The sequence below is a fragment of the Heteronotia binoei genome, chromosome 5 (genome assembly GCF_032191835.1).
Source record: "Heteronotia binoei isolate CCM8104 ecotype False Entrance Well chromosome 5, APGP_CSIRO_Hbin_v1, whole genome shotgun sequence".
Lineage (NCBI taxonomy): Eukaryota > Metazoa > Chordata > Lepidosauria > Squamata > Gekkonidae > Heteronotia > Heteronotia binoei.
In genome coordinates, this window is record NC_083227.1 from 44546918 (window position 1) to 44573567 (window position 26650).

Genomic DNA, 26650 nt, shown 5'->3' on the forward strand with positions numbered 1-26650 from the left:
TGGTTCTTACTAAACCAAACAGAGGAAATTTTACATTTAAATGCATTCAGGAATCCTCTTGCCATAACACGCCCCTCACAAACCTGAATACTAAGCAAAGTACACCCTTCTGCTGCCAAATCTGCAGCCTGCTTTACAACAAGTGGTGTAGTTTCCAGGGAAACAGTGTAAGTTTACCACTGGCATATGTTTCTAAGGATTTGTCTTACACAGCAAAGATTTTTTTCCCCCTTATCAAGCATCATGTCAAGTGTCACAGCTTTGCCTTGATGCAGCAGTGGGGAAAGTCTGGTCTTGTCAGGGCAAGAGGGATCAAGCTGGATGTATCGCCTTACAGTCATGTAAAGGATCAAGTTTGTAAGTGACTGAGTTGCACAGATATGCAACTTGGCTTGTTCCTGCTGCTCTCAAGCAAAGCCAATGCCTGTTTATGATGCCATCAAGGAGAGAGACTGCGGTGCCATAATCCCTTGCAGCGTTTTTAGTTTTTGGCAAAGGAGAGTAGTCCAGAGAAACAAAAGTCAAGCAACAAATCCATGCAGAGGACAAGCTCAGATGTATAGATTAGCAAGAGAATGTATGGAACAGCAGGACTGGGCTTCCCACCCCTGAGCTTTACTCGACTGTCCCTGAATAGCCAGAAAAGAACAGGAGAGCCACTTGACTGTAAGCTTATCCTTGGCCATTCCCGATGGTCTTCTGGCCCAGGAACTGCTCTTCTCATGCAGTCACAAAACAAGCAATACAAACAGCACACAGAAGAGGTGCCAACAGAAAGTCAGATTGTTTCATAATCACCAGTGCAAAAGATGACTGGAAGAAGGGAAGGGAGGGTGTGTGTGAATTAACAAGAAAAGCCATTAACTTTACAAGCAGCTTATCAAAAAGGAAACACACTCCAATTCCAATTTATTTTTAAAAAGGGTTTTTGTGTTATTCTAGGGTTCGTTTTGTATAATTGTACAACTGTCGAAAATTACATAAGTTTGTAATGATCTAACACTATTAACAGCCATTTGGGAGGGGAAATATCAGAACCCTCCCAGAACAACCAAGAACCAGGGAAGAAAATGTCCCAGGAAAAGGTGCCCACGTCTGAACTCCAGCCTGGCAGAAACAAAAAGCGGAAAAAGAAGAAAAAAACCCAACAACAGAAGAACTAAGCTGTGGTGCTAGCTCATGTCTGGTTTGCAAGGGAGGGTTCAGTGCTGTCCTCAGCCCTTCTCTGTGGAGGGGGTGGAGCCAGATTCTCACGCTGCTTCAGACACTGGCTCTTGCCACCATCTTGCTCTGCTCTCACCCCTGAGCCTTGATGCCTCCTGCTGCTTTATGTGTCATGGAAGTCTTTCAGCAGGGTCCTCCTCCTCTGCTCAGCTATGTGCATCTGATTCTCCAAGTCCTAGGCAGTGGGAAAAAAGAGAGAAAGAGCGAATAGAACCAAGAGTATTTGTTTTGGACTTGAAAAGAAATGGATCTCCACATACTGCATGAACAAAGCAGACAGAGAAATACTTTCTAGAAATTCGGGGGGGGGGGGGGCTCTGCCTTTCATCTGGCCCCAGCTGCCACAGGGATCCAAGGCATAGGGCTTAGAATAAGAACCTCTTAAAAGACTGACTTCTTACATCCACTCACGGAGTGGGCGGCATAAAAATCTAAAATAAATAAAATCTGAATCTTCAGCAATCACTTCAGGGACAGCTGAACAGGGCACACAGCTGGTGGTCCCCAGATAAACCTAAAAATTCATCTCAAAACCAATTTTTTAAATAGTGATTTTCTAACCTCCTGGGGAGGGGGCTGTGGGCTCAGCAGTAAAGCATATCCTTGGCATACAGAAGGTCCTGGGTTCGGTTCCTGGCATCTCCCTTTAAAAGGATTAGGAAGAGGGTAGATATGTGCATCCGCCTGTGAAAGTTTTAGATTATTTATATGAACAAAGCAGAAGTCAAGTTTCACCTTTAAGATCAACTTAAACTTCATCTTAAAGGTGAAACTTGACTCCTGCTTTGTTCAACTGCTTCAGACCAACACGGCTGCCCGCTTGAAATTATTTGTATGTTGCCTGTCCTGAATCCTGTTCAAGTAAAACCCTGAGGTATCAGGAGCAGTATATGTCTTCCTTCACTTCATGGACAATCTCTTGGTTTGCAGGTTGAGCAGGTCAAGACCTGCTGCCTAGATGGGTGCTGAGATGATGAATGGAAAGATTATGTGGGAGGGGGATGGACAAAGGCTGTTACTTACCCCTCTGTCATAACTGTCGGCTCTCTCCACTTTCCATGACAGATTTTCTATTTCAGCTTCCAGCTGAGCTTGTTGGTATTCAAACTGGAACCAAACAGAATAGACTGTTGGGAGAACGGAGACAGAAAGAGTGCCTTGCGCTACCCTCACCAACCCCCAGTCTATTGCTTTGAGAAAAGCATCCTACTGCTGCTGCTCACATTCAAAATGCTCTTCTAAAGAAGCGAGAAGCTACATGCCAAGACGGAGGCAGGTTTCAAAGTCTCAGATAACCAGTATGATGAGTTGTCGCATCTGGTGTCAACTGACATGCACACCAGAAAGGTGATAGACTTGAAGTCAGTTCAGATCTCAGTCGCACCTATTTTCCCTGCCTATCTGGGAGCTCTCATCAAGGGTTCTTATATCCAGAAATCTAAAGATTTTATAAATTAAAACATCTTAACAAGGAACCCTTTTGAATTCAAAAGGGAGGCAGAGCTGTTACATGCTAGCCACACACATTTAATATTTTCTTTCAATGGGATCGCTGTCCATCTCTTTCAGGCTCCAACCCCCCTTTTTTCAGAGTGTTGCATTTGGAGGGTTAGTGAACAAAAGCGCATTTGTGAAACAGGCTGAAACAGAGTTCATTGTGAGGCCTGCCTCTCTTCCTGCAAAACAAACATTTGCAGAGATCCGGAAGAGCACCATCTAGTGTCAAGAGTCACTCCATCTTGTTCCTCTTGCCATATGTATCCAGCTATACAATACAATGCTTGTGCTAGCTATGACGCTTTGATGTAGTTGCTGGCCGCGAACAGGAGGAGATGCGACCTGAGAACTGATAACACCTGTGGTGATGAGAGCTTAATAGAAACCCTGCGCAAACCCCCCACTTTAGCTTGGTGCGCTTTGGCTTGAATTATAACGGTCAGGGCAAAGGCTTATAAACTGGGAGAACTGGCAGGCTTGTCAGTTCTGACAACGCATGTGTATGCCCATGAAGCTGAAATAAAGATTTTGAACTCTACTTGTCTTTTCCTTGGCTCTGGATCTGACATTTTGTCAAAATTCACAATTACCCTGGCCTAGCCTAATCCCAGACTCATGATGGCTGGTGAACAGGACTAGGCTACAGGGATTACCAAGACGGACGGGGAGGAAGAACCGAAGTCCAAAGGGCTGCGGGTCACCCTGGTCACTGTAACGGTGCGGAGAAAGGACTGGGGTTCCATGGATTTCCGGAAGAGTATTATCAGAGATCTGAGAGAGGAACCCCTGCAATACCACCAACTCTTGGGGCTGCAACGCTCCTATCACCGTGGGGATTCCACGCGACAGGAGTCGGGGAGAGGATTCATGGGCTGGTGGGTCCGGGGACACGACCGCGGAGTGGATGCAAGAAGCCCTAGCCGTCCAAAGTGGCCAACTTCGTGAGGAGATGCAAGCCATTCACACCTTCATGATCCATGAAATACAGAACCTCACCCAGCAAGTGCAGTGACAGGGGAGCGGATCGCAGCTGCTCCCCCCCACAACCAGCCCCCGGGGGGATGAAAGACCACGATCCCCACCGGGGGGGGGGAAGCCCCTGCTGGGGGGGACCTGCCTGCGGAGGACGGCCTGATACCTCAACCCCAACCTGGGCCAGAGGAACCAGCGCCGGTACCAGGGGGGCCCTGAGTGAGGCAAGATTCGATGGGGACCCGTCAGAACTGGCCTATTTCATCGTGACGGTGCAGGGACACCTCAGTGTCTGGGCCTGCAACTTCCTGACGAAACAGTCGCGGGTGGTGTACATAGGCAGCTGTCTCTGGGGTTCAGCGGCTCGATGGTATGTTACCCTGTTTGAGAAATGGTCCCCCGCCCTGAAAGCCACTGACCTTCTGAGGGCTTTGCGATGCCACTTTGAGGACCCCCTACAAGAAACTAACGCGATAGCAGCCCTGCAGGACCTGAAGTAAGGCGCCGGTCTAAGACTACCTCAGAGCATTCAGGGAGCTGAATTCCAAGGTCTAGCGATGGGACGATGGGGCCAGAATCGAGCAATTCAAAATGAGCCTAAATTCCCACAACTATGGGGAGGCTCTGAAGTTGGAATCACGAGATCTGGTCGGGTGGACCCAGTTAGCTTGCGAGATAGAGGACCACAACAAGATGATTGCCCTCCATAAGAAACAACCAGGGGGGCCCCCAAAAGAAGCTTGGGAGAAGACGCCTTGAGCCAGTTTGGCCAAACGAGCCCCGGAGCAGCTCTCGCAGGAGGAGCATGACCAGAGAGCCAAAGCGAAGTTGTGCTTCAAATGTGGGGGGGAAATCACATCACCAGAGAGTGTCCCAGCAAGCTGAAGGAGCCGAGAACCTCCACACCCCTAAAACCGGAGGCGAAGAAGAAGACCGGTGGCCTCAGAGCCCCAATGACCAAGGCCAAGTCAGCAGTGTTGCAGTTCCGGGAACCGATCCCCAAGGAGTCCGAGGAGGAGGACGAAGGAGCCCAGTTGTCGGGAAAGACCCAAACCTGCTGTGAGGAGCGCACAACAGCAGGTCAAAGCCATGGCTGTGCCACTACGGTGAGATTATCTGCGACTTTGTATTATGTACCAATAACTCTAGTAAACCCCGTTAAGAAACGGTTTTCCTGCATCAGGGCCCTACTAGACTCGGTATGTTCCAAAGACTTATTGTCTCCGAGTCTGGTGGAAGCATTAAGACTAAAAACTGTACCCTTTCAAGAATTCTGTGTGTTTGAGCAGATGGATGGGAACCTGATGAAGGGGGAGCCGTGTAGGACGGGGATTGAAGTGTGTGCTTTGGGGGTGGGGGAACATTGGGAACCCCACACTTTCATTATTGCTCCGGCTGCCAAATTCCAAGCTGTCCTCAGCCTGGAGTGACTAGCCAATCACGACCCGCTCATCCAGTGGAGCAGGAGCACCATTTACTTCTTAGATCCGGTGTGCAAGAGTCACAGGTGGAACAAAGAATGGGGGGCCCACCACCTCTCCAGCTCAAGAAACTTTGAGTCACCAAGGTGAAAGTACCCAGTCTACCCCGAGTATCAAGATTTGCAGGAAGTATTCGATGCCCAAGAGGCGGATGAACTCCCCCCTCACAGACCCACTGACTGTGCCATTGAATTGGTGGAGGGGGAGCCACTGCCCAAAGTCAAGTTGGGAGGAAAGAGAGGAGCTGCAAAGATTCCTGGAACTCAACCTGTGTAGAGGGTTCATATGACCTGCCAAATCCCCCCCACACCGCCCCGGTGTTGTTCAAGAAGAAAAAAGACGGCAGTTTACAACTTTGCACTGACTTTTGCGGCTTGAACGCAATTTCCATGAGTAATGCATATTCCCTCCCCCTCATACGGGATCTCCTAGGGAAGGTGTCCCAAGAGAAAATTTTCACCAAACTTGACCTCTGAGACGCTTACTTCCGGGTGTGCATCAAGGAAGGGGATGAGTGGAAAACTGCCTTTAACACACCACTTGGCCAATATGAGTATTTGGTCATGCCGTTCGGTCTCAAAGAGGCCCTGAGAGTATTCATGAACCCAATCAATGAGGTGTTACACAAGTACCTATATAAGGGTGTGGTCTGCTATCTGGATGACGTGTTGATATATTCGCAAGACCTGCCCTCACATATCCAGTTGGTGAGGGAGGTGCTACAGACTTTGTATGAGCATAAATTGTTTGCCAAACTGTCAAAGTGTGAGTTCCACAAAATGGAGCTTGATTTCCTGGGTTACCGCATTTCCACAGGGGGGCTGGGGATGGACCCAGCCAAAGTACAAGCAGTGGTGGACTGGGAATCCCCTCGAACCTGCAAACAGCTCCAGAGTTTCCTCGGGTTTGCAAATTTTTATAGGGGGCTCGTTAATAACTTTGCCGAGGTCACCCTACCCCTCACAGAACTGTTGAAAACCAAGGGGAAGGGGCCGCAAGCCACAAAGGGTAGTTCCAGCCTCCTGTGGATGGAGGAGTATCAAAACGCATTCGATGAACTGAAAGTCCAGTTTACATCCGAGACCTGCCTAATACACCCCGATTAAAACAAAAGGTTTGTGGTGCAATGTGACGCGAGCAACGTCGCCCACGCTGCCTTATTGCTCCAAGAGGAGCCAGATGGTCAATTGCATCCTTGCGCATACCGGTCAATGTGGAACAAAGAAGCCTCTGCTATCAAACTGGCCTAGAAAAATGGAGGCACTACCTAGAGGGGCTGTGAGAGCCGTTTGAAATATGGACAGATCACAAGAATTTAGCCGCCCTCATTGCTACCCACAACCTCAATAATAAACAAGTACAGTGGGCGGGGCTATTCCGGTGGTTCAACTTCAAGCTAGGGAACATCCCCGGGAAGCTGAACTTTTTGGCGGATGCGCTGTCCCGCCTCCCTCAACACGACAGCAAGAGGGAGCAAATTATCGACTCACTGTTAACGCCCTCCCAGCTCAGCTCATTGGTAACCACGCGTGTGCAAAGCTGAAAGGGGGGGCATCCCTAGACGGGTTCCTAGGAGAACTGAAACAAGCTGTCCAAGACAACCCCCCAGGGGAGGAGTTACAATTGGTGAAGGTTGGAGATGGGCTGTGGCGTTGAGGGTTGAAACTTTACAAACCGCCCCCCCCTGCGGAAACAAGTGATCCAAAGAGCGCACGATTCCAAGTTGGGGGAGGGGGGGTATTTCGGATTTGTAAAGACAATGCATTTGATTCAAAGACAATTTTGGTGGCTGGGGTTGTGGAAGGATGTAGGGGAATACACAGCAGGATGCCCCACCTGTATAATGGCAAAAAAGAGGGGGGGTTTGCCGCCAAGACACTTACAACCGCTTCCTCGCTTCACGCCCTTGGGAATGTATATCCATGGATTTTATAATGGATTTACCCCCTTCGATGCTTACAACAACAGTGCATAGCGCCACCAAAGTAAGCCCCTTCCAAGCGGTATATGGATATGAGAGCAAGCTGTTCCCTGAACTTGCCCCCCCTGCGTCAGCCCCCCACGGATTTTATGGAATGGGGGCAAGGGATTGCAAGGGGCTGGGCAGTCATAAGTAAACAACTACAGAGGGCGCAAAAAGCCTATAAGCTGTGGGATTTGGCAGTGGGAGACGAAGTGTATATTTCAACCAAATACTTACCTAATGCACAGAACTGTAAGAAATTAGGGATGAAATACCTGGGACCTTTCCCAATCAAAAGGATTATAAATAAAGTAACTGTTGAACTAGACCTGCCTAAAAACCTTACACATGTACACCCTTGTTTCCATGCCAGCTACTTGAAGAAGGACCGTGGGTGCTGGCTAGTTGCTATGTAACCAAGGCCGCGAACAGGAGATGTGACCCGAGAACTGATAATGACACCTGTGGTGATGAGAGCTTAATAGAAACCCCGAGATGCCAGCAAAAACATGAGCCACATCTTACCAATTTCTTCCTGGGACCAGATTCCATATAATAGGCATATGGATATGTGTACTGTAGCGTGTAACGACACTACAAAGAAAGAGAAAAAGAAAAAGATTGGGATGCATGCCGACACAATCTACTCTTTTTCTCCCAATGCAGGCTGTCAGCATTAGTTCTTGGAAAATAACATTGGCTTTCAGCAGTTACACTGGCCGAAAGTGCTATACAACAGTGCCACGCAATGTGGTTATTATTTATCATATGACGGAGTTACACACAGGAAGCATATAATAATATAAAACAGGGGTGGCCAAACTGTGGCTCTGGAGGGCTCTTTCACACATATTGTGTGGCTCTCGAAGCCTCCACTGCCCTGTTGGTCGGCTTAGAGAAGGCATTTCTCTCTTTAATCACTTCTCCAAGCTAAGCCAGCCATCACATTTAAGAATTGGAGAATGCATTTCAAGTTAAAGTTGCTTGCTTTCCACCTCTCCATCCTCCATCTATTTTCCTTCCTTCCTTGTGGCTCTCAAACGTTCGTGTGGCTCTTACATTAACCAAGTTTGGCCATCCCTGATATAAAATATGTAACTAAGTAGATACAATGGTTATATGCACAGATTGAACAATTTCCCTAAGTACTTATATCTAAATAGGGAGTCATAAATAGGGGTAGGGGTCATCTATTTAAGGGTAGTCATACCCATTCAAGTATGTTGTGATGGGATACCTGGGACTTTGGAGGCTTGTGGTATTAACCCTAAAGATTTAGCAGTGGTGGGAGGGGAACGCCACAGTGTCCCTGATGTCTATTCTGGATTTCTAGCAGAGATCAATTCAGTGTGCTGAGACACAAACCACCCTTAGAAAGGGTTGGCACTTTATACCAAACATCGGATAACCCTCCAAATTCCAGAGGTGCCACCTCACAGTACTACCGTCTATGCTTTGCTGCCTCTCATGGCCAAACTGCCACTTCACTCTTCTTCTGACAAAAGTTGTTTTGATGCTAATGAGCCACAGAAACCAACCTTTGCAAGGAGCTTTGCTGCATTCTGTAGATACTGCCAGTCTATCCATGTTCCCAGGTTGTTCATCACCCGTTCTTGTATTTTCTCCTGAATTCGCTGGTACGTCTGGGCCTCCAACTGTAAGCTCTTATTGTGGTTTTCCCACTACAGAAAGGAAGAAAAAGATGTGAGATGAGTGCAGTCTTTCAACAAAAGGAGAAGAAAAGGCTGGAGTTAAGTCCACCAGACCAGCTAATTTGGGGGGGGGGGGGGGGCGGGGAGAGTTGAGAAGCACCTTTTTCAGCTCTAAGCTTTTCCATCACAAGAGGCAAGATGTACTGAAATGCAAACATCTCCCAGACACTTTCTGATACCACTCCATTATGCTTTGACAATGTATTACTGAAAGGGATGAGACAATGCTACTCATGTCAATAGTCCTGCTAGGTATTTGAATTGATAGTGGTGAGGGAAATGGCTCATGGGACTGGGTATGTTTTGGGTCACATTCAATGTTCCCTCTAAAATGTGGAGTCTTGCGAGCAAAAATTCTACCTTGTGAGCTACTGACATTAAAGTTGTGAGCTACTGCACAAATTAGTGTGCTCAGGGGCCATCCTTCCTGAGCAAGCTGAGTTAAGACAAAAATGTGTGAGTCAGAGGCTAAAAAACTGTGGGCTAGCTCACATGAACACAGCTTAGAGGGAACACTGGTTACATTGTACATGTGGCAGTTTCCTGAATCATCAGCATTTGTGTTTTGCTTTTTTTAAAAAAAGTGTTCAGATGTGCCATGTTAAGTGTTTTTTGTAAGCAGGTCACAGTCTAGTTTCCTGAGAATGCTGGTTTCCTTTTCAAAGGACAGTTTCCAGTTCTCAGTGTTTGCTATATTTTAATGGTACATGACTCTTCTACTCTTAAGTGGTCCTCACAATTGCTTACAACCCCAAATTAGAATATTACACATGCCAATGTTAATTGGTTACTTACACAGTAAGTAAATTTTACTTACACAGTAAAAATTCTTCAAAACTAGCTATCAAAGCATTGTAATGATGGTAATTATTTGGAAACTGACAGGCAGAATTTACAAAAGTAAACTAGCATGGTATAGCAGTTAAGAGTAACCCAGGTTTTGACTCCCCACTCCGCCATGGAAATTGGCTTGGTGACTCTAGCCCAGTCCCATCCTCTCAGCCTAACCAACCTTATCGGACTGATAAGGGGGGAAATGGAGGAGAGGAACACTCTATATGCAGCCTTGGAGGAAGAGTAGGATAAAAATGTGAGAGCTAACAGCTGGTGAAGGATTGAAGTTTCTGAGTGGCACTGGCTTCTTTTCACTCTCACAGATTCTATATTAACCTCTGGCTTTAATTTGAGTCCAGTGGCACCTTTAAGACCAACAATGTTTCCATTCAAAATGTGAGCTTTCATGCACATCCACACTTCCTCAGATACACTGAAAGGAAGTTACGAGGCGGTTCATACATCTATCTTCTGGGTTGTTACTTCATTTCTCCATATTTCTCCTACCACACATTTGGACAGCTACCTGTATTATTTTCTGTAGCTTCATCCTTCTCCCTTATTCAAGATCCTGATGATTTTTTTTTAAATCTCTCCTTCATTTTTATTTTAAAAAAGCAATTTGGCATATCAAAACAGCAGCTGCTGAAAGGATAATCACCTCTGGCAGGAACATGCTCTTTTCAACCCAGTCTCAGTAGCAGCACCTTATGCCTTTCAAATAAACCATTCTGGATTAAATAGCTGGCATTTAAAGGGACCACAGATACCGAAGAGAGGTAAGATCTCTGCCCAAGAACACTAAAGCACTGCTACCAATCCAAACTCATTATACTCAAAGGAGCTTCGTATAAGTACCACAACTAGGTAATGCTTTGGAAACCATAAAGATCCATTGATTGAGCCTTAAGTATGCAAAATGTAAACAGCTTATTTACATAATGGAAGCACAGAACATAGGTGTTCAATGTTCCTTGTATAGGTAAGCACTTCCCCAAAAATTGCAAGCTAAAAGAGTTTTCAGCATTTCTGGTGCAGGGGGATGCAGGAGGCAAACTGCAGCCTTATAGAATATTCTAATTTACCGCATAACATTGGCAATTCAGTGTCAGGGAACTTAAAGCAAGTTACTGCTGTGGCCTTGGCAAAGAAACACTCTCAACACTGCTGGCAGGGATTTTCTGGAAAGGAGCCAGCATCTGGAAGAATACATTTAAGTATCTTTAACACAGACTTCTGAAACTACTGTGACTACACGGAACTTTTTATTACATGCAGTTTCTCACATAGTCATTGTTTGCATTGACCTTTGCACAAGGCTGGCCGCATTTAAAAGGCTACAGTTGGCTCTGGCCAAGGAGATGTCTCCTACCCTCTCAAAATAGAACAAGTACTTCTTAAGGGCCTCCCTGGCCTGTGCTTGCTGACTTTGGTTTACAATATCAGGATTCTCTTTGTACCGACTGCATTCGTAGTATTCGCTGCCGTGAGTCTTCCAGTCCCCCAGACACATCCAGCAGAAGTCTGTTATTGCAAAGGAGAGTGCAAGTTACATGGCAATGTTTATGAAAAAGCAACAAAGCTAGCTCCCATCCCAGTAAATGAAAATTATTCAAGGGGTCACTATACACTGTTAATCCAGAGTGCTTTAATGGATCATTAAGGCTGTGTTCAAAGCAGAAAGAAAAATAAGCCTTCCCCTTCCCACTCCACTAAAAACTTCTTGATTCTGTCTACTTACCATGTTTGCATTTAGAACATTGCTAGAAGAAAAGAGAGAGAGACAGAGATAGAAAGCTTTAAGGCAAGGCTCAAACAAAGACAACTGAAGAACTTTTGAAAATTAATCTCGATTTTATTCAGGGAACTGCTTACCATGTGATTACAGCCACCATTCTTTTCAATACAGATATTGCACTTGGGACACTGGGGAGGAAAAGAAGTGTATATTAGATCCCTGTTCATGTTTCAGTCTTTCCACTCTTTGATATCTCGTGCCTTTTTCAGTTCCATATTGATTTTTTCCTTTTTCTCTAACTTTACATTAATTGTATTTCAGTCCTCCTCTTTATTCATTCAATTTATACACTGCTTTCAATTTTATACACTGCTAAAGGTCCCTAAAGCAGCTAACATAAAAATCCTATGTAAAACACTAAACCCATCAACTCAAACAACCTAAAAGCAGGAGATAATACTGAGATCTTATCAGTTTGCTCCAAGTTCTTATCATCAATTAAAAACAAAGCATCTATAAGATTTTCTACCTTCAGTTTCACAAAGATAAACTCCAGAAACACTGAAAAGAGCATTGCCAATTGACCTTAAATCCACTGCTCATATTTGAAGTTTTATGTTGCTGTGCTCCCATGTCGCTGCTGGTGGTTCTTAGTTTCCTCTGCTCTTCAATGCCATCAGGGGGTTCCTTATCTTGAAAGGTCTCCAAAATAAGAAGCACCTTGTAATAGGGCTAAAACATATTTCAAGTCCCAGGGATATGGGTGAGGGCCTTTTCCAGGTGCTGCAGCTGCCTTAGGCAAGCCTGGGTCTTTTGCTCATCTTTTTCCAAATTGCAATTCCGTAATAAGAACATAAGGGAAGCCATGTTGGATCAGGCCAATGGCCCATCCAGTCCAACACTCTGTGTCACACAGCAGCAAAAAACAAAACAAAAACCAAGTGCCATCAGGAGGTTCACAAGTGGGTCTAGAAGCCCTTTCACTTTGCCCTCCCACCCCAAGCACCAAGAATACAGAGCACCACTGCCCCAGACAGTTCCAATAATATACTGTGGCTAATAGCCACTGATGGACCTCTGCTCCATATTTTTATCCAATCCCCTCTTGAAGCTGGCTATGCTTGTAGCCGCCACCACCTCCTGTGGCAGTGAATGATTATCTCCTGTGGTAATGATGTGGCTTAATTTCTCCATTACTCAGAGTGTGCCCTATCATATCTGGGTGCCTTTTTATGCTTTATATCAGCCCTAATCCCTCTTACCTTACCTAATAATTCAATAGTTTTTTTTTTCTTTCCACAAGGGGGATATATACATTGGTTATGCTCTGACCTGGATCCTGGAAGCTAAGCAGGGTCGGCCCTGGCTAGCATTTGGAAGAACAACTTCCAAGGAATACCAGGGGCGCAATGCAGAGGCAAGCAAATGGCAAACCACCTCTGAAACATTTCTTGCCTTTAAACCCCTATGGGATCACCATAAGTAAGCTGTGACTTGACTGCAAACAAAAGGTAGGGATACTTCTCACAGGTAGCGCTCGCCACCTAGTGGTGCATAATGTTAAAAGAGCTAGAACTTCTGACTGCCAGACAATCTTAAGATCTTCTGGCTATACCACACATACTGCCTCACATGCTAAACAAGCTTGATCGATGAGTGGGAAGTCAAAGGAAGGAAAGGAGGAACAGAAGGGAAGGAAATATAAATATGCTGCTTGAACAGCAAGTCCCCTATTAATATTATACTAAATATAAGCTAGCTGTTGGCAGCTTGTTTACACCATATTTTAGAGTTAAATGAAATATAAATTAAGTACCACATGACTCTCCTCCCCCAAGCTCTCAGCATGGGCAAAGTTATAAATGAAACTTCTAATGCCCCCATGCCTTACGTCCTTAGTGTGAGCGCTGATGTAGTTAGCTGTTTCAGAGTCATCTGCACACTTGGTGAGCCATTTTCGGATGGTGGCACAGTCTGTGGGAGCGTGGTACATCTGCCGACACTTGAAACTTAAAGCAAGCAAAGGGAAAGATAAGTCAATTTTCCATGAATGCTAATACATGAGACTGAATGACTCTTTGTACATAAAAAAAGAGGCGCTGTGTGGCTTCTGCCTTTTTCTACAAGTGCTGTGGAAGGTGTCAACAATTTGGTAGTAGACAAATAATTTAGTGTCCAGGGAATCTCACTCATATCAACAAAAAGATTAAAACTGAAATAACTTAAATGCAAGTTTCTAGCACTTTTATGTTAACGATAAATTTGAAAAGTGAGTGGTCAATGTATGATGAAATCGCAAGATAAAAAGAAGGCCTAGTCAGATTTCCAGGAGGGCTAAAATGCCCTGCTTAGAACTGGAGCTTAGCAAAACAAATTAATGTGCTCCACAAACAGATACCAGGATTCTGGTTTGCTTGGTCCAGAGTTGTGAACTTTTTTTGTACCACCACCCCCCTTGCCAAAAGCAGAAAATGGGTCAGGTCACTGAAGGCAGAATATAAGAACAGGGCTGCTCAGTTGTGAACAACCACTATAGATTTCAGATCCCAAGAACAGTATCTTTTTGGTGGGGAGAAGAAAAGAATATCAGGTAGCCTGAATCAACTCTAGGAGTCATAGCTTTAAAATACAATCACTTTAGCCATTCATGGGTTTGTCTTAGAGTTAGCTGTTTGAATCGTTCTTGTTGGAAAGGGTTTTTAGACTCCCAGAGCAAGAACTCACAACTACAGATGTGAGAAGCAGCCTCGAGAAGTCCATCTGTCTTTCTCAACTCTGGACAATATTTGCTTACCTATTGGTCTTGGGGTGCTCTGTGCGTTTCATTTCATTTCTTCATAATTAGTTTACAAAGGAAACCCAAACCCTTAATACTTATTAAGACTGCGTTCAACTTACGGTTTCACTTCCTTACCAGAAAACTTCATTGCATCGATTGCACTGTACTCTGCGGGCTTTGGGCTCCTGTACCTGTATGACCATAGGGCAGTCTGCACCAGGACAGAGCTGCAGCTGGAAATGGCTCTGGAACACACACCAAAAAGGTATATTAAAAGCAGATCAAGGAACTGGAAGTACAGTTACATCCTATTTTCCATGTGCATTCATCCTCATTGGAGAAAAGATTAGTCAAGAGCAAATGCAAGTCCTTGTCAGAATTCTTATAAAAAGACTTACTATGAAATTCTTAGCAAAACTCTGCAAGTTTTTAGGAACCATCCAGATGTTTAACATGGTTCATGTGATTGCCTTTACCATTCTGCTCCACCTGATGCTATTTTTCTTCTGGTTGAAATTGATTTTGGTATATCTAAGACAGTAACTTCTCTTTCTGAGGATGCCAGATACAATAGGCACTTCCACACAAACTCAATAACTCGCTTGCAATCCATTTTGCAACTGGAATTCACTGTGTGTAATGTCAAAATCCACTTGTAAACAGTTGCTGAAATGGACTCAAAACTGCATTATTTGGCATGTGCGAAAGCACTCAATGTCTCTTCTCTAGACAAAGGATTTACTGTATTTGATGTCCTTACATGTCATCCAGAAGCAGAGTTTATTTATTTATTGCATTTATATCCTGCCCTCCCCTATTGGACTCAAAGGGGATGGAAGCATATTTTTTTTAAAGAAGGAAACCTTGGAATAATAAGGGATGTGAAGGCTTTGTACGTTGCAGTGATCCAACAAAACTGGCATTAACAGCCAGCCAGTGAATCAAGCTGTTTTTCAAGACTCCTTAAACAGTGCTAAATTTAACTGGAGGGTTAAATTCACACAGGGCATAATCTAGGCAAAGTTAAGCACAGTTAAGTCACACAGCTTTTAAAGGAAAGTTAAACATGTACTTAAACTTCTTCCTGTGTAATCACAGGGACATAAAAATGCTCAGCTTGCATACACAGCCCACATCCCACAGCTCTGCTACCTTTGGGCAAGAAAGAAAGAGTTCGTTATCCTCCAGAGATTTCTTCTTGCTGCCAAAATCCCCTAAGCATTATGAGGTGGCCACAATCCCTGCTGTTGGTGACAAGAAAAGTCTCCTCTCTCTGCCACCCTCTTCCCCCCCAGCCCTTTTCCCCCACAGTCTTTGGTTTGTGGTGACAGAAAAGGAAATAAAAAATATGACTTTTTTTAAATCAAAGAAACGTGTCTCGAACAAAAGCTGAATCTAAAAACTACTCTTACTTTAAAAGGTAGCTAAAGCAGCAAAAACAGGTCTTGGTAGTTTTTATACCATGAAGCACATACACTGAAACCATTATGAAACAATTACAGATTAAAGCTGCAATAATATACTCACTTATTGGGAGTTCCACTGAACACAGTGGGACTTTCTACTGAAGGCTGGACTTAACAAAAGAACATTATTTCCTTTAACACTGGAAATACATTAGACAGGGCTTCTGGCAGGCAGGGATATAGCCTATACCAGGTATGGTCAAACTGTGGCTTGGGAGCCACATGTGGCTCTTCCACACATATGGTGTGGCTCTCAAAGTCCCCACTCCTGTGTCGGCCAGTTTGGAGAAGGCATTTTTCTCTTTAAATCATTTCTTCAAGCCAACGAGCACCTTGGAGAATGCATTTAAAGTTACAGTTGCTCTCTTTCCATCTCTCCTCCCTCCCCCATTTATTTGCCAACCTGCCTGCCTTCCTTCCACTCTTGTGGCTTTCAAACATCTGCCGTTCATGTCTTACAGCTCTCAAACATCTGATGTTTATTCTATGTGGCTCTTACATTAAGCAAGTTTGGCACCTCTGGCCTATACGCTTTCTTATCCCTCAACCTATTCCTGTATTAGTTCCATAATCTACAATTATGCTTTCCTGTTTTAACCAGCTCATTACCAATTACCTTGCCCATGTTTTAAGTCATCTGAAAAACTGAATAAATTATGAAGAAGATGATATTGGATTTATATCTCGCCCTCCACTCCAAAGAGTCTCAGAGTGGCTCACAATCTCCTTTACCTTCCTCCCCCACAACAGACACCCTGTGAGGTGGGTGGGGCTGGAGAGGGCTCTCCCAGCAGCTGCCCTTTCAAGGACAACCTCTGCCAGAGCTATGCCTGACCCAAGGCCATTCCAGCAGCTGCAAGTGGAGGAGTGGGGAATGAAACCCGGTTCTCCCAGATAAGAGTCCGCACACTTAACCACTACACCAAACTGGCTCTCCTACATAATAAATGTATGCACCTACATAATAAATTGTGATAAATTATGCAAATGAATGCAAATCCAAAGTAGAATACATGAGATATAAATAAACAAACATTACCTCAATGTAATCCCTGAAGAGGTAGCGTCTGTATTTGTCTTTCAGCTCCTCGCTAGGTAGCAGTGGAAACACAAAATCTTCTGGCGTCCGGAGCAGACAGTCCTGAGCCATGCAGGAGATGCCTGTTAAAAATGAAACCCAAAAAAGCTACTCCATGTAAAGCCACTATCAACATCATCTGTGCAAAGAGGAGGCTTATAGCAGTTCCAGAAGAGAGTTGAATTCACAACATGCAATTTAGCAGAATTTTGCGAAAGCTAGGCCTGGACGCCTATAATCAGAAGCACTCAATCAGCAAGACATTATTAGCCTTAAGCAAAGGGAAGAGAAGACATGGGGATAGTCTACCTATGGAAGAATAGCAAATGATAGGAATTTGGGAAACAACCTTCCACTGTATCTAGACCCTTGCCTGGACCATCAAAATACTAGCCTCTGCTAAGAAACTTTTATTAAATGCTAGGGGTTTACGACTAGCTAGGTTTACAGTAGGTGAGAAGGTGAGTCAGGAAGGGGGGAGGGTCACAGTTTACCCCAAAGGCCCCAATTGCACCCCTGGGTCCCAAACCCACCAACTCCGACTCCATCTTTGACGAGTACTATACAGTGCTGCTCCCAACAGCTGCGGCAGAACTGATGCTGACAAGCCAGAGACAGTAAGTTCTCCTTTCGGACAAACTGCATACATACTGCACAGTGCTGGGAGGAATGTACCATGACCTAAGATGGAAGGGGGGGGAAAGAAAAATCAAAGGTTACCAACAAGAATAAGATTAATCCCAGCAGCACTTCTAAAGCTGTAGTTATTTTGCTCAGATGGCAGTGATTTATTAGGGCAGGGTCTGGAACTGTCTTTACTATTTACTTATTCCCCGATCTGAGAAATTACCAGTGAATTCAAGCATACCAAACTGAAAGTCTGTCATAGCCGGCAACTTATGGTTTGCATTTGCCCACTGGTCAGAGAGCAAACAGAAACCGTAGTTTGCTTGCTGAGATGTTTTCTGCAAAGAGAGGGACAGCACATGGCTCATTCCCAGTCCTGCAGTCCATGGCATTAACTGATCCATTTGGTGTATTAGCTGCAGTACTTCAGTATATGAGTATAATTATTATTATTTATAAGCTTTAGCTGATCACCCCATTCTGGCCAATGTGAGGCCCATCAGGCTGCACAAGTTGTCCGCCCCACCTTATTGCATATGTATTGTCAGGGAACAACACAACAAGCCTTCTGCATTCAAGAGCTGCTGTCATTTTAATGTATGACAGGTCTTTTTCATAACATACCCTGTTGGGTTATATGCAGGGCTTTTTTTGTAGCAGGAACACCTTTGCATATTAGGCCACACCTCCTGATGTAGCCAATCCTCCTGGAGCTTACAGTAGGCCCTGTACTAAGAGCCCTGTGAGCTCTTAGAAGACTGGCAACATCAGGGGTGTGGGGCCTAATATGCAAAAGAGTTCCTGCAACAAAAAAAGCCCTGGTTGTATGGAATCTGCCCACAATCAGCTATGACACTCATTCAAATAAAATTTTAGCCACTGACAAATGCATAATGAACAGCTGCTTTCACAGGTGATGAGATTTTTTGTGTGTAAGGTTTTCTGTGGTTACTTGGTTTACACCAGAACTGCAAAATGGCAAAATTAGACTTTTGCAACAGTTACGAAGGGGTTAGCAGTCAACATGCGTGTGGGGAACCGATCAACATTTTGTGAAAGAGGACTCAAAACAATGGCTGCATTCTGATGACATGAACAAAACTTGGTTCATTCACGATCAGAACAAACCAGAAAGTCCAAGAGCATAAAGAGCAACCCAACTAGATGAGACCACTGGTCATCTGAGTGACCAACCAGTTGCCCTGGGGGTGGAGAGGACAAGACTCTATGCTACCTCCTTGCACTGGTATTCAGAAGTTTTCTTCCTTTGTATATACAGGTTCCCTTTAGTCACCATGACTAATTGCCATTGGTGGATCTATCATCCATGAAATCTTTCTAGTGTTCCCTTAAAGCTGTCCATGCTCATTACCTTCACTACATCCACTGGCACTGCATTCCTTCAGCTCATTCATGCTCCCCTCCACTCCTTGTGGCTGACCAGAAAACTGAAGACTTCCTGGTTCTCTGCAGTTTTTTGTGGTATCAGAATTGGGCAAGGCAACAAATTATATTTTTTTCATCTGTCTACAAATTAGGTTTTTGAAGAAAGAACAAACAGCTATGTCATTTCAGTCGATTTGGACATACTGACAAACTGTGATTAGAACCAGGAAGCCTTCAGTTTTTCAGCTGTGTGCAAGGAGAGAAAGAAGGGGCAGGGAGTGCACAGAGAATCCCCTGGCAACTTCTTGCTACAAACAGATTTTGTTCATGACAGCTGAATGCGGTCAGTATGTTTCAGAGAACTGTCAAAAATTATAAGCAGCATTTCACACCGGGAACTGCAGGATACAAACAGGAAGGAAACCTCTACAAAAGGCTGAGCTGCCAGTTCAGAAGCTACAGGAACAGGCAGGAATAGAGTGGGCTGTTTGAGAATTTGCACTGACAAGCTGGTTGTTGACAGCTGGGGTGGAAGCCTTGCCACCGGTGTGTGTGGGGAAATGACCTCTTTTCAGAGATGCCAGTTTATTTAGACATCCTCAAATGCAGGGGTGTCCAAACTTGCTTAACATAAAAGCCATACAGAATAAATGTCAGATGACTGAGAGCCACAAGACAGAAAGGCAGGCAAAGAGATGGGGGAGGGAGGAGGGAGAAAGAGAGGTGGAAAGAAAGCAACTTTAAATGTATTATCTAAGCTGCCAGCTGGTTTGGCTTGGAGAAGTGATTTAAAGAGAGAAACGCCTTCTGCAAGCTGGCTGCCAGGGCGGTGGGGGCTTCAAGAGCCATACAATGTGTGTGAAAGAGCCACATGTGGTTCCTGAGTCACAGTTTGGCCACCCCTGCTCTAATGAATTAACAGCGCAGGGTGATTACTTTCATAATGCCAGAGTTTAAAACATTAAATGTTCAACAGCAAGACTGCTTTTTAAAATGGATAAAAAATCAGGCTACCACACCAATAAAATCAGTTGCTGTTTCATATTTAGACTGCAGTGACAAAGCTATTTCCTTGCCCTCGTTAAAGGTCTATATTCAACTGAAATCCCAGAGATCATGCTCTGAAAGATCCAAACCTAGACATTCAGGCTCTTAAATTTCATGCCAGAATTTTACTGAATCTCCAAGAAAAAAAAAGTTCCCTTATACACAGAGGTGGTACTGGATCAGAAATCAGCAGAAAGTGGACCATGAAGCAAATTGATAGGTCTTCAGATAAAACTACTCGCCTAGTTAAGTACCAAGTATACCACAACGGCCAGTGACTTACATGTTTCAATGAGGCAGGCTGAACTCGTGCTTCCACTAGCAACTGGGTAGAATTGGACTTGTGCCTGGAAGCCAAAAAGAAAAATCAAATTCTAGGTCAAAATGCAACCACGACTGAACACCTTATGAAATAAAAATGCAATATTTTCAAGGGAAGCATTGTTTAGTTTCATGATAACCAATTATGCCCATGATAAATTACATTCCCAGACCAGAGCCTCCCAGCAGACTTTCATAGTCCTCATCAGTCATGGATCAGGATAATTTGTCATTATTCCAGAATCAAAAGAAGAGCCCTATTGGATCAGAGCGGTGGTCTATCTAGATTGGGATCCTGTCTCAAAACACTGGCCAACCAGTTCCTCTGAAGGTCCAATGACAGGGCACAGAGGCTGAGGCCTTCCCCTTATGTTGCCTCCTGGCACCGGTATTAAGATGTTTACTGCCTCTGAGTGTGGAGGCTCCCTTTAGATTCAGGGGCAGCAAAGAGAACCAAGTAGCATGACAGCCATAATTTAAATATGTTTTACTTGAAAGTTCAAGATGGGTAGCTGCATTAGTCTGTCTGTAGCGGTAGAAAAGAGTAAGAGTCCAGTAATACCTTAAAGACTAACAAAATTTGTGGATTCTTTGGATTCTTTTTACTTGAAAGTTGTCTTGTTGTTCAGCCATGCTTACTTCCTATTCCAGAAAAACTCTGGCTGGATTCAGATGAGCCAATCAAATCACAGTTCACCTCCCAGGGCCATACATGCTGTTGCCTGCCTCCTCCCTCTTCCTAATGCCCTGGTTTGCAGCCCCAAGTCCTCAATCAATCAAGAAAGTCATGACTGGCAAAAATCTCAGACTTGGTTTAGATGTAACAGTGGTGTGCTGCTACATGAACAAACTGGGGGGAATTCCTTTGGGACCCCACCTTCTCCTTCCATTGCACATGGTTACAAACTACTAATTTGTAAGTTCAGGACAAACCATAATTTGCCCATTTAAATGCAATGACAAACTATGTTTTCTCACAAACCAGAACTAGCTAATTAACTCACTACATGCATAGGAAAAATGGATTGACGGAGAGAGACCTTCTCTCACCTGCCAAATAGTTTACATATCAGCAAACCACAGGTCACCAACTGCATCTGAAGAAAGGCTCCAAAACAGAATTGGGGGAAAATCTCCCCCCCTCAACCCCCCCCCCCCCATGGTTTTAACTGTTTTTCCAATTCTGGTCTGCCCAATTTGAATGTCACCATGAACTACAGTTTGCATCAAACCAGGAATTTAGGGAGAGAAATTAAAGACACAAGGAAAAGTGGTAGATGCGGACAAGAGAGAGCCTGAGGAGTTTAGCCACTGCATCTGAACTGGGCAAAGGGGTTCTTCAAAGGAAAAGATAAATACTCCTCTAAAGAACAGTGCTCAATATCGTCAATTGCTCATTGAGGACTGTGATCAACTGCAACTACACCATTCATTTTGGTTCTTATTGAATCAACACAAGATTCACCAAAGTTACAAGCCTGAAAAGCTTTTCTTGCTGGCTTCCCTGCCCACCCATTCCTACTGCAATCTTTCACAATTCTAAATTAGAATCAACGTTTTGATATGTCACTGGGTGTATGTGTGTGTGCTTACTATAGGTGTCCAAAGCAAAAGGTTATTTGCAACACATCCCTAGTTCAGGCTCAAGCAAAGAGATGTAATTTTCCAATGCTTCCCAGAATGAAACATGTAATGGTCTACAGATGCCTCTCTTACATTCAAGCTTGCGTATATTTATTAATATCGGGGCCACCAAGCCAGCTATCAAATTAAAAGCATGCATAATAAAATCACATCTTGAAAATGATTTTAAAAACCCTAAAACAAATACATACATAACATTAAAACAATTAACAAAGCTAAAATACATATACAAAAACCATTAAAAAAACAACTATTAAAACATAGGGCAGGAAGGAGGGATCACTGAAGGAATGCCAAACAAAACTTTTAAAGTCTTCATCTGCTGGCAGATGATGGCAACAGAACAGGACAGACAAGCTGTACTGTGTTGAGTGTTCCAGAATTTGGATGCCGTGACCAAAAAGGCCCTCTCCTGGGTTGCCACCAGGGTAATCTCAGAAGGCAGGGCCATCTGAAGCAAGGCCTTAGAAGATAACTGCCACAGCTGTGTAGGTTCATAAGGGATTTTGTGGCCCTTCCTGGTATGCTGGTCCCAAGCCATATCGGACTTCAAAGGTCAACTGAATGTATCTGGAAACAGATTGGGAGCCCATCTAGATGGGTCCAGACTGGAGTGATATGGCCCCTACAACACACTCTAGTCAGCATCCTGGAGTTTCTGAACACTTCAGGGGCAGCTCTACATAGAGCACACTGCAGTAATCTAATCATGATGTAACCATGGAATGCACCACAGCGACCAGATCTTTTCTGTCCAGGAAAGGCTACACCTGGATACCTGGTCAAACCTAGTAAAAGGTACTCCTGGCCACAGAAGTAGGCCTGGGTCTAAGAGCATCCCCAGACTATAGCTCTACTCCTTCAAGGAGACTGGATCCCCATCTATAACAGGTGACACCATAAATCCTGGGTCAAGTCTTCTGCTCAGTAGCACTTCCATCTTGTCAGGATTAAGCTTGTTTATTAACCCGCATCCACTCCAAAACTGCCTCCAGGCACTGGTTCAGGATTTCTGCAGCCTCCCTTGGACTGGCTCAAAGTGCAAGATAAGAGTCAAGCCCCATCCACATGCTGGTAACAACCCAGCCCAAATCTCTAGATGACCTCACCCAGCAGTTTCCTGTAGATGTTAAATTATCTAGGAGACAAGATGAAGCCTTGCAGGACACCACAGGTCAGAGAACAAGGGCTAAGCCAACTCTCCGCATAGGACCAGAATCACTGCAGTGTGACGCCTCCCAGTCCCAGCCTACAAAGTCAGCCCGGAAGGATACTATGACTGATGGTATCAAAAGCTGCTGAAAATCCAGGAGATTCAACAGAGTCATACTCCCTAGATCCATCTACCAGCACAGACCAACTATAAAAAGGCCTGAAAGCACACTGGAAAGGATCCAAACATATGCTTACCTTTCCAAAACTTCTGAGATTTGCCAGTGGAAGCTAACTAATACAAGTTTAGCAACTGCATGAGATACCTAGAGAAGGGGGGAAAAACAAATAAATGAGCAGAGCATTTCTAAAAAGCATCCAGGCACATATAGCCCTCCCCACTTAAGTCAATTCGTACTTTCACAGTGGTAAAATAAATCTTTAAGACATAGATTTTACCTAGCAATACTAATTTTCCCATTAGCCAACCACACCATAAAGATTTTTCTGGGTTTTCAGGCCTAAATGTGACAATAAAACATTTCCAGTACTCAAAGTTGTGTGTTCTTCACTTCAACCTCCTAAATCCAGCACAACTAAAGAAACCCAAAGCTGAGAAAAGGTGCAGCTAGTCAAAAGTGGCATTGACCACACCTAGGGCTTAAACAAAGCACTGAGGGATGGTGAGAGCAGAGAAGCAAAGCAGTTCCAAAGTAAGTCAAAATACAAGATAGTCTGTTCATCCAATCTCACCACATTGTCCGGGCAATTCTTAATACGGGAGCACACAAGGATGCATGTGCGCGCACACACACAAATATATGGGTAGGTGCAGGATGCAACAATAAACACAAGGAACTCCTCTTTATAGTCCTAATTGAAACTTTAAAGAGCATCCATTAAAGAGTCATCAATCCATGGCAAAATCCACTACAGATTAGCGTATTTGCTGTAATCAAAATAACAGTATTTGTAGCCATGAGTTTACTTAAGCAGGCTCAGAATCTGGTACTCCAGGAGTCTGAGGCCTAGGCCACCTTTTTACTGAGACTCTTGACAACTTAAAAAATGCAAAATTGGTGCAACAACAGTATAATAGTAACTTCTAGTCCTGCTAGTCACAAGAGCCCTGTGGCGAAGAGTGGTAAAGCTGCAGTACTGCAATCCTAAACTCTGCTCACGACCTGAGTTTGATCCCAGAGAAAGCTGGGTTCAGATAGCCGGCTCGAGGTTGACTCAGCCTTCCATCCTTCTGAGGTCAGTAAACTGAATACCCAGGCTTGCTGGGGGGGAAGTGTAGATGACTGGGGAAGGCAATGGCAAACCACCCCATAAAAAGTCTGCCGTGAAAACATTGTGAAAGCAACATCACCCCAGAGTCAGAAATGACTGCTGCTTGTACAGGGGACTACCTTTACCTTTTTTAGTCCTCCTAGTCACAGGAGAAAGTTCAATGAATGCCATCTGTTATGTTTTTATCATTATCTTCCTTTAAGGAGTTTGGTATGGCACATATAGTGCTCCGTCCATCCATTTTATCCTAACTACACTGTGAAGTAGGTTAGGGTTGAGAAAAAGAGCAGAGTCTCCCAGTTCCTAGTCTAATTCCAACTGGCTTTCAAGGGTTGTAGACTTGGAAGGATAAATCTCCTATATCATGTGTGTCTCCCTTCATCTTTCTCCACACCTCTCTAAAACAAACAAAAAGGCTTCTGTTTTTTTTTTAAAAAAAATTTCTTGCATAGTTTTCCTTTTAGGATTTACAAGAATGCCAACTGAATGTACACTATTTGCTCAGTGCCCAGCAGCTATTCTACACCTATCCCTTGGCACAAAGAACTTAAATGGGAAGCCCTGTTGGAGGCTTCATTGATCTAAATGACATTACAGCCAGATGAGCATTAAGCAGTCAATAACAGGTGATTTGAGTGTTTCGGGCACCACTAGACTGATACAAGAGGCTTCCCAGCCCACTGACTGCAAACACAAAGATAGTACAGATTTGAGCATTAGGTCTTCTCACAGGAAGCAAGTGTTAAGGAGTCCAAAGCTGAACCTTGTGAGTTCCCAGGGTTGTTATACACAAGTAACCAAGCTTTACCTTGTTTTATTAAAAATATTATATTATAAAGTTTTATTTCATGCCTGTCCATACAAAAAGATTTATTCTACAGGCAACACATTACTCTAAAACCACACAGCAGAAATAAAGAAAACTAGTTTATCTAACACATTTGTATGACTCTGCTCAGCTATGTATGGCTTTGCTCACTGTGCTGGATTCCTTGTCTGATGAAGTGTGCTTAAGAGCACACAAAAGCTTACGTTCTAAATAAAAATTGGTTGGTCTTAAAGGTGCAACTTGACTCCTGCTTTGTACATTTGTATGGTGTGTGTTAGACAGCACAAAATTTAAGTCCAAGAATGAAAGGCCACAGCTGATGAGATCTTTACATTGCTATCTACTGCAATGTAAGAATGTCATACTCAGGGCCTTCAGTCCATCAGAATCCAAGCTAGTCTCCATTTCCAGGCTCTTAGCTCAATTAGTTTTTTGGCCAAGCAGTGTCAGGTGATGATACCACCCAATCAGGACACAGACTTGATGGAACCCTCTAGAATAGGGGTGGCCAAACTACAGCTCAGGAGTCACATGTGGCTCTTTCACACATATTGTGTGGCTCTTTAAGCCTCCACTGCTCCATTGACTGGCTTGGAGAAGGCATTTGTCTCTTTAAATCAGTTCTTCAAGCCAAGCCAGCTGGCAGCTTGGAAAATGCATTTAAAGTTAAAGTTGCTTTCTTTCTGCCTCTTCCTCCATTTGCCTTCCTTCCTTCCTTCATGTCTCATGGCTCTCAAATATGTGACATTTATTCTATGTGGCTCTTATATTAAGCAAGTTTGGCCACTTCTGCTCTAGAAAATCACCTCATAACTCCTGACCTCCTCCCTCCCTGTGGGCTGCAGGTTCTCACAAGAAGTTAATTACCAGGTTCCAGCTCTGGCCTTGAAGATAAGGGCCATGTAGGCTGAAAGACCAATTAGTCACACTTGCAGGATAGATGGAGCCCATTACCATTGACATTAACCCTTGAGGGGGGAGACCAGGTGTGCTTTGCCTCATAGCAGGTGACTATGGATTAGCAAGGAAGTGCTGCAAGCTATAATCAGTCAGGGCTCTGGTGCCAGATGGGCTGTGTGACTTTCATCCCAACAACACATATCTCCATTGCCTCTATCAGGCCCAGCTGGTGTATGGAACACAGCAAGGGTTCATTCCACTCAACATGACATCCTTAGTTCACTTCTGCAGGTAAAAAAAGAAGTCACACTATGTATCCACACTTTTTGTTACCTGGAAAAAGGAAAATCTGAAGGAGCATACCAAAGGGGAGAATGACACGAGGAAAAGTCTTCATGGTCTCCTTGGCTGCAAGAAAACCAAGCCTTACAGAGATGCAAGGCTTCATTCAACTTAGCAGAACATTTGTTCTTGCAGAACATCCACTGCGATAACTTTTGGTGGCTCTTCACAGTCTATCTGGGATTTCATCACTTTGACCAATCTGGAGCTATGCAGAGACCCTGTCAACCCACTACTTACACCTGTGTTTGAGACCACCTATGAAGGTTATAACCCCAGACAGAGATCTTTGAGGGGCACCTTGCCTCAAGCATTCCCTGGGGCCTACATTCGTCCTCCCCACACCACTCATTCCCCAAATGCCA

At 44.2% G+C, this 26650-nt stretch overlaps 1 protein-coding gene across 2 annotated transcripts in view; it reads right to left on the reverse strand.

Moving 5' to 3' along the window:
- Nucleotides 1–877: 877 nt before the first annotated feature.
- The window catches only part of ARIH2 (ariadne RBR E3 ubiquitin protein ligase 2), a 52670-nt gene continuing 26897 nt past the window's right edge, over nt 878–26650 (reverse strand). For both annotated transcript variants that reach the window (XM_060239393.1, XM_060239392.1), the window contains 13 exons: nt 23180–23247; nt 20088–20151; nt 17278–17425; nt 16706–16827; nt 14336–14445; nt 13313–13430; nt 11559–11609; nt 11425–11446; nt 11056–11207; nt 8676–8819; nt 7663–7731; nt 2248–2331; nt 878–1399 (listed from right to left, as the gene is read on the reverse strand). In XM_060239393.1, the coding sequence (XP_060095376.1) occupies nt 1328–1399; nt 2248–2331; nt 7663–7731; nt 8676–8819; nt 11056–11207; nt 11425–11446; nt 11559–11609; nt 13313–13430; nt 14336–14445; nt 16706–16827; nt 17278–17425; nt 20088–20151; nt 23180–23247 (1224 nt within the window). In that variant the 3' untranslated portion in view covers nt 878–1327. The remainder of the gene's footprint in view (nt 1400–2247; nt 2332–7662; nt 7732–8675; nt 8820–11055; nt 11208–11424; nt 11447–11558; nt 11610–13312; nt 13431–14335; nt 14446–16705; nt 16828–17277; nt 17426–20087; nt 20152–23179; nt 23248–26650) is intronic.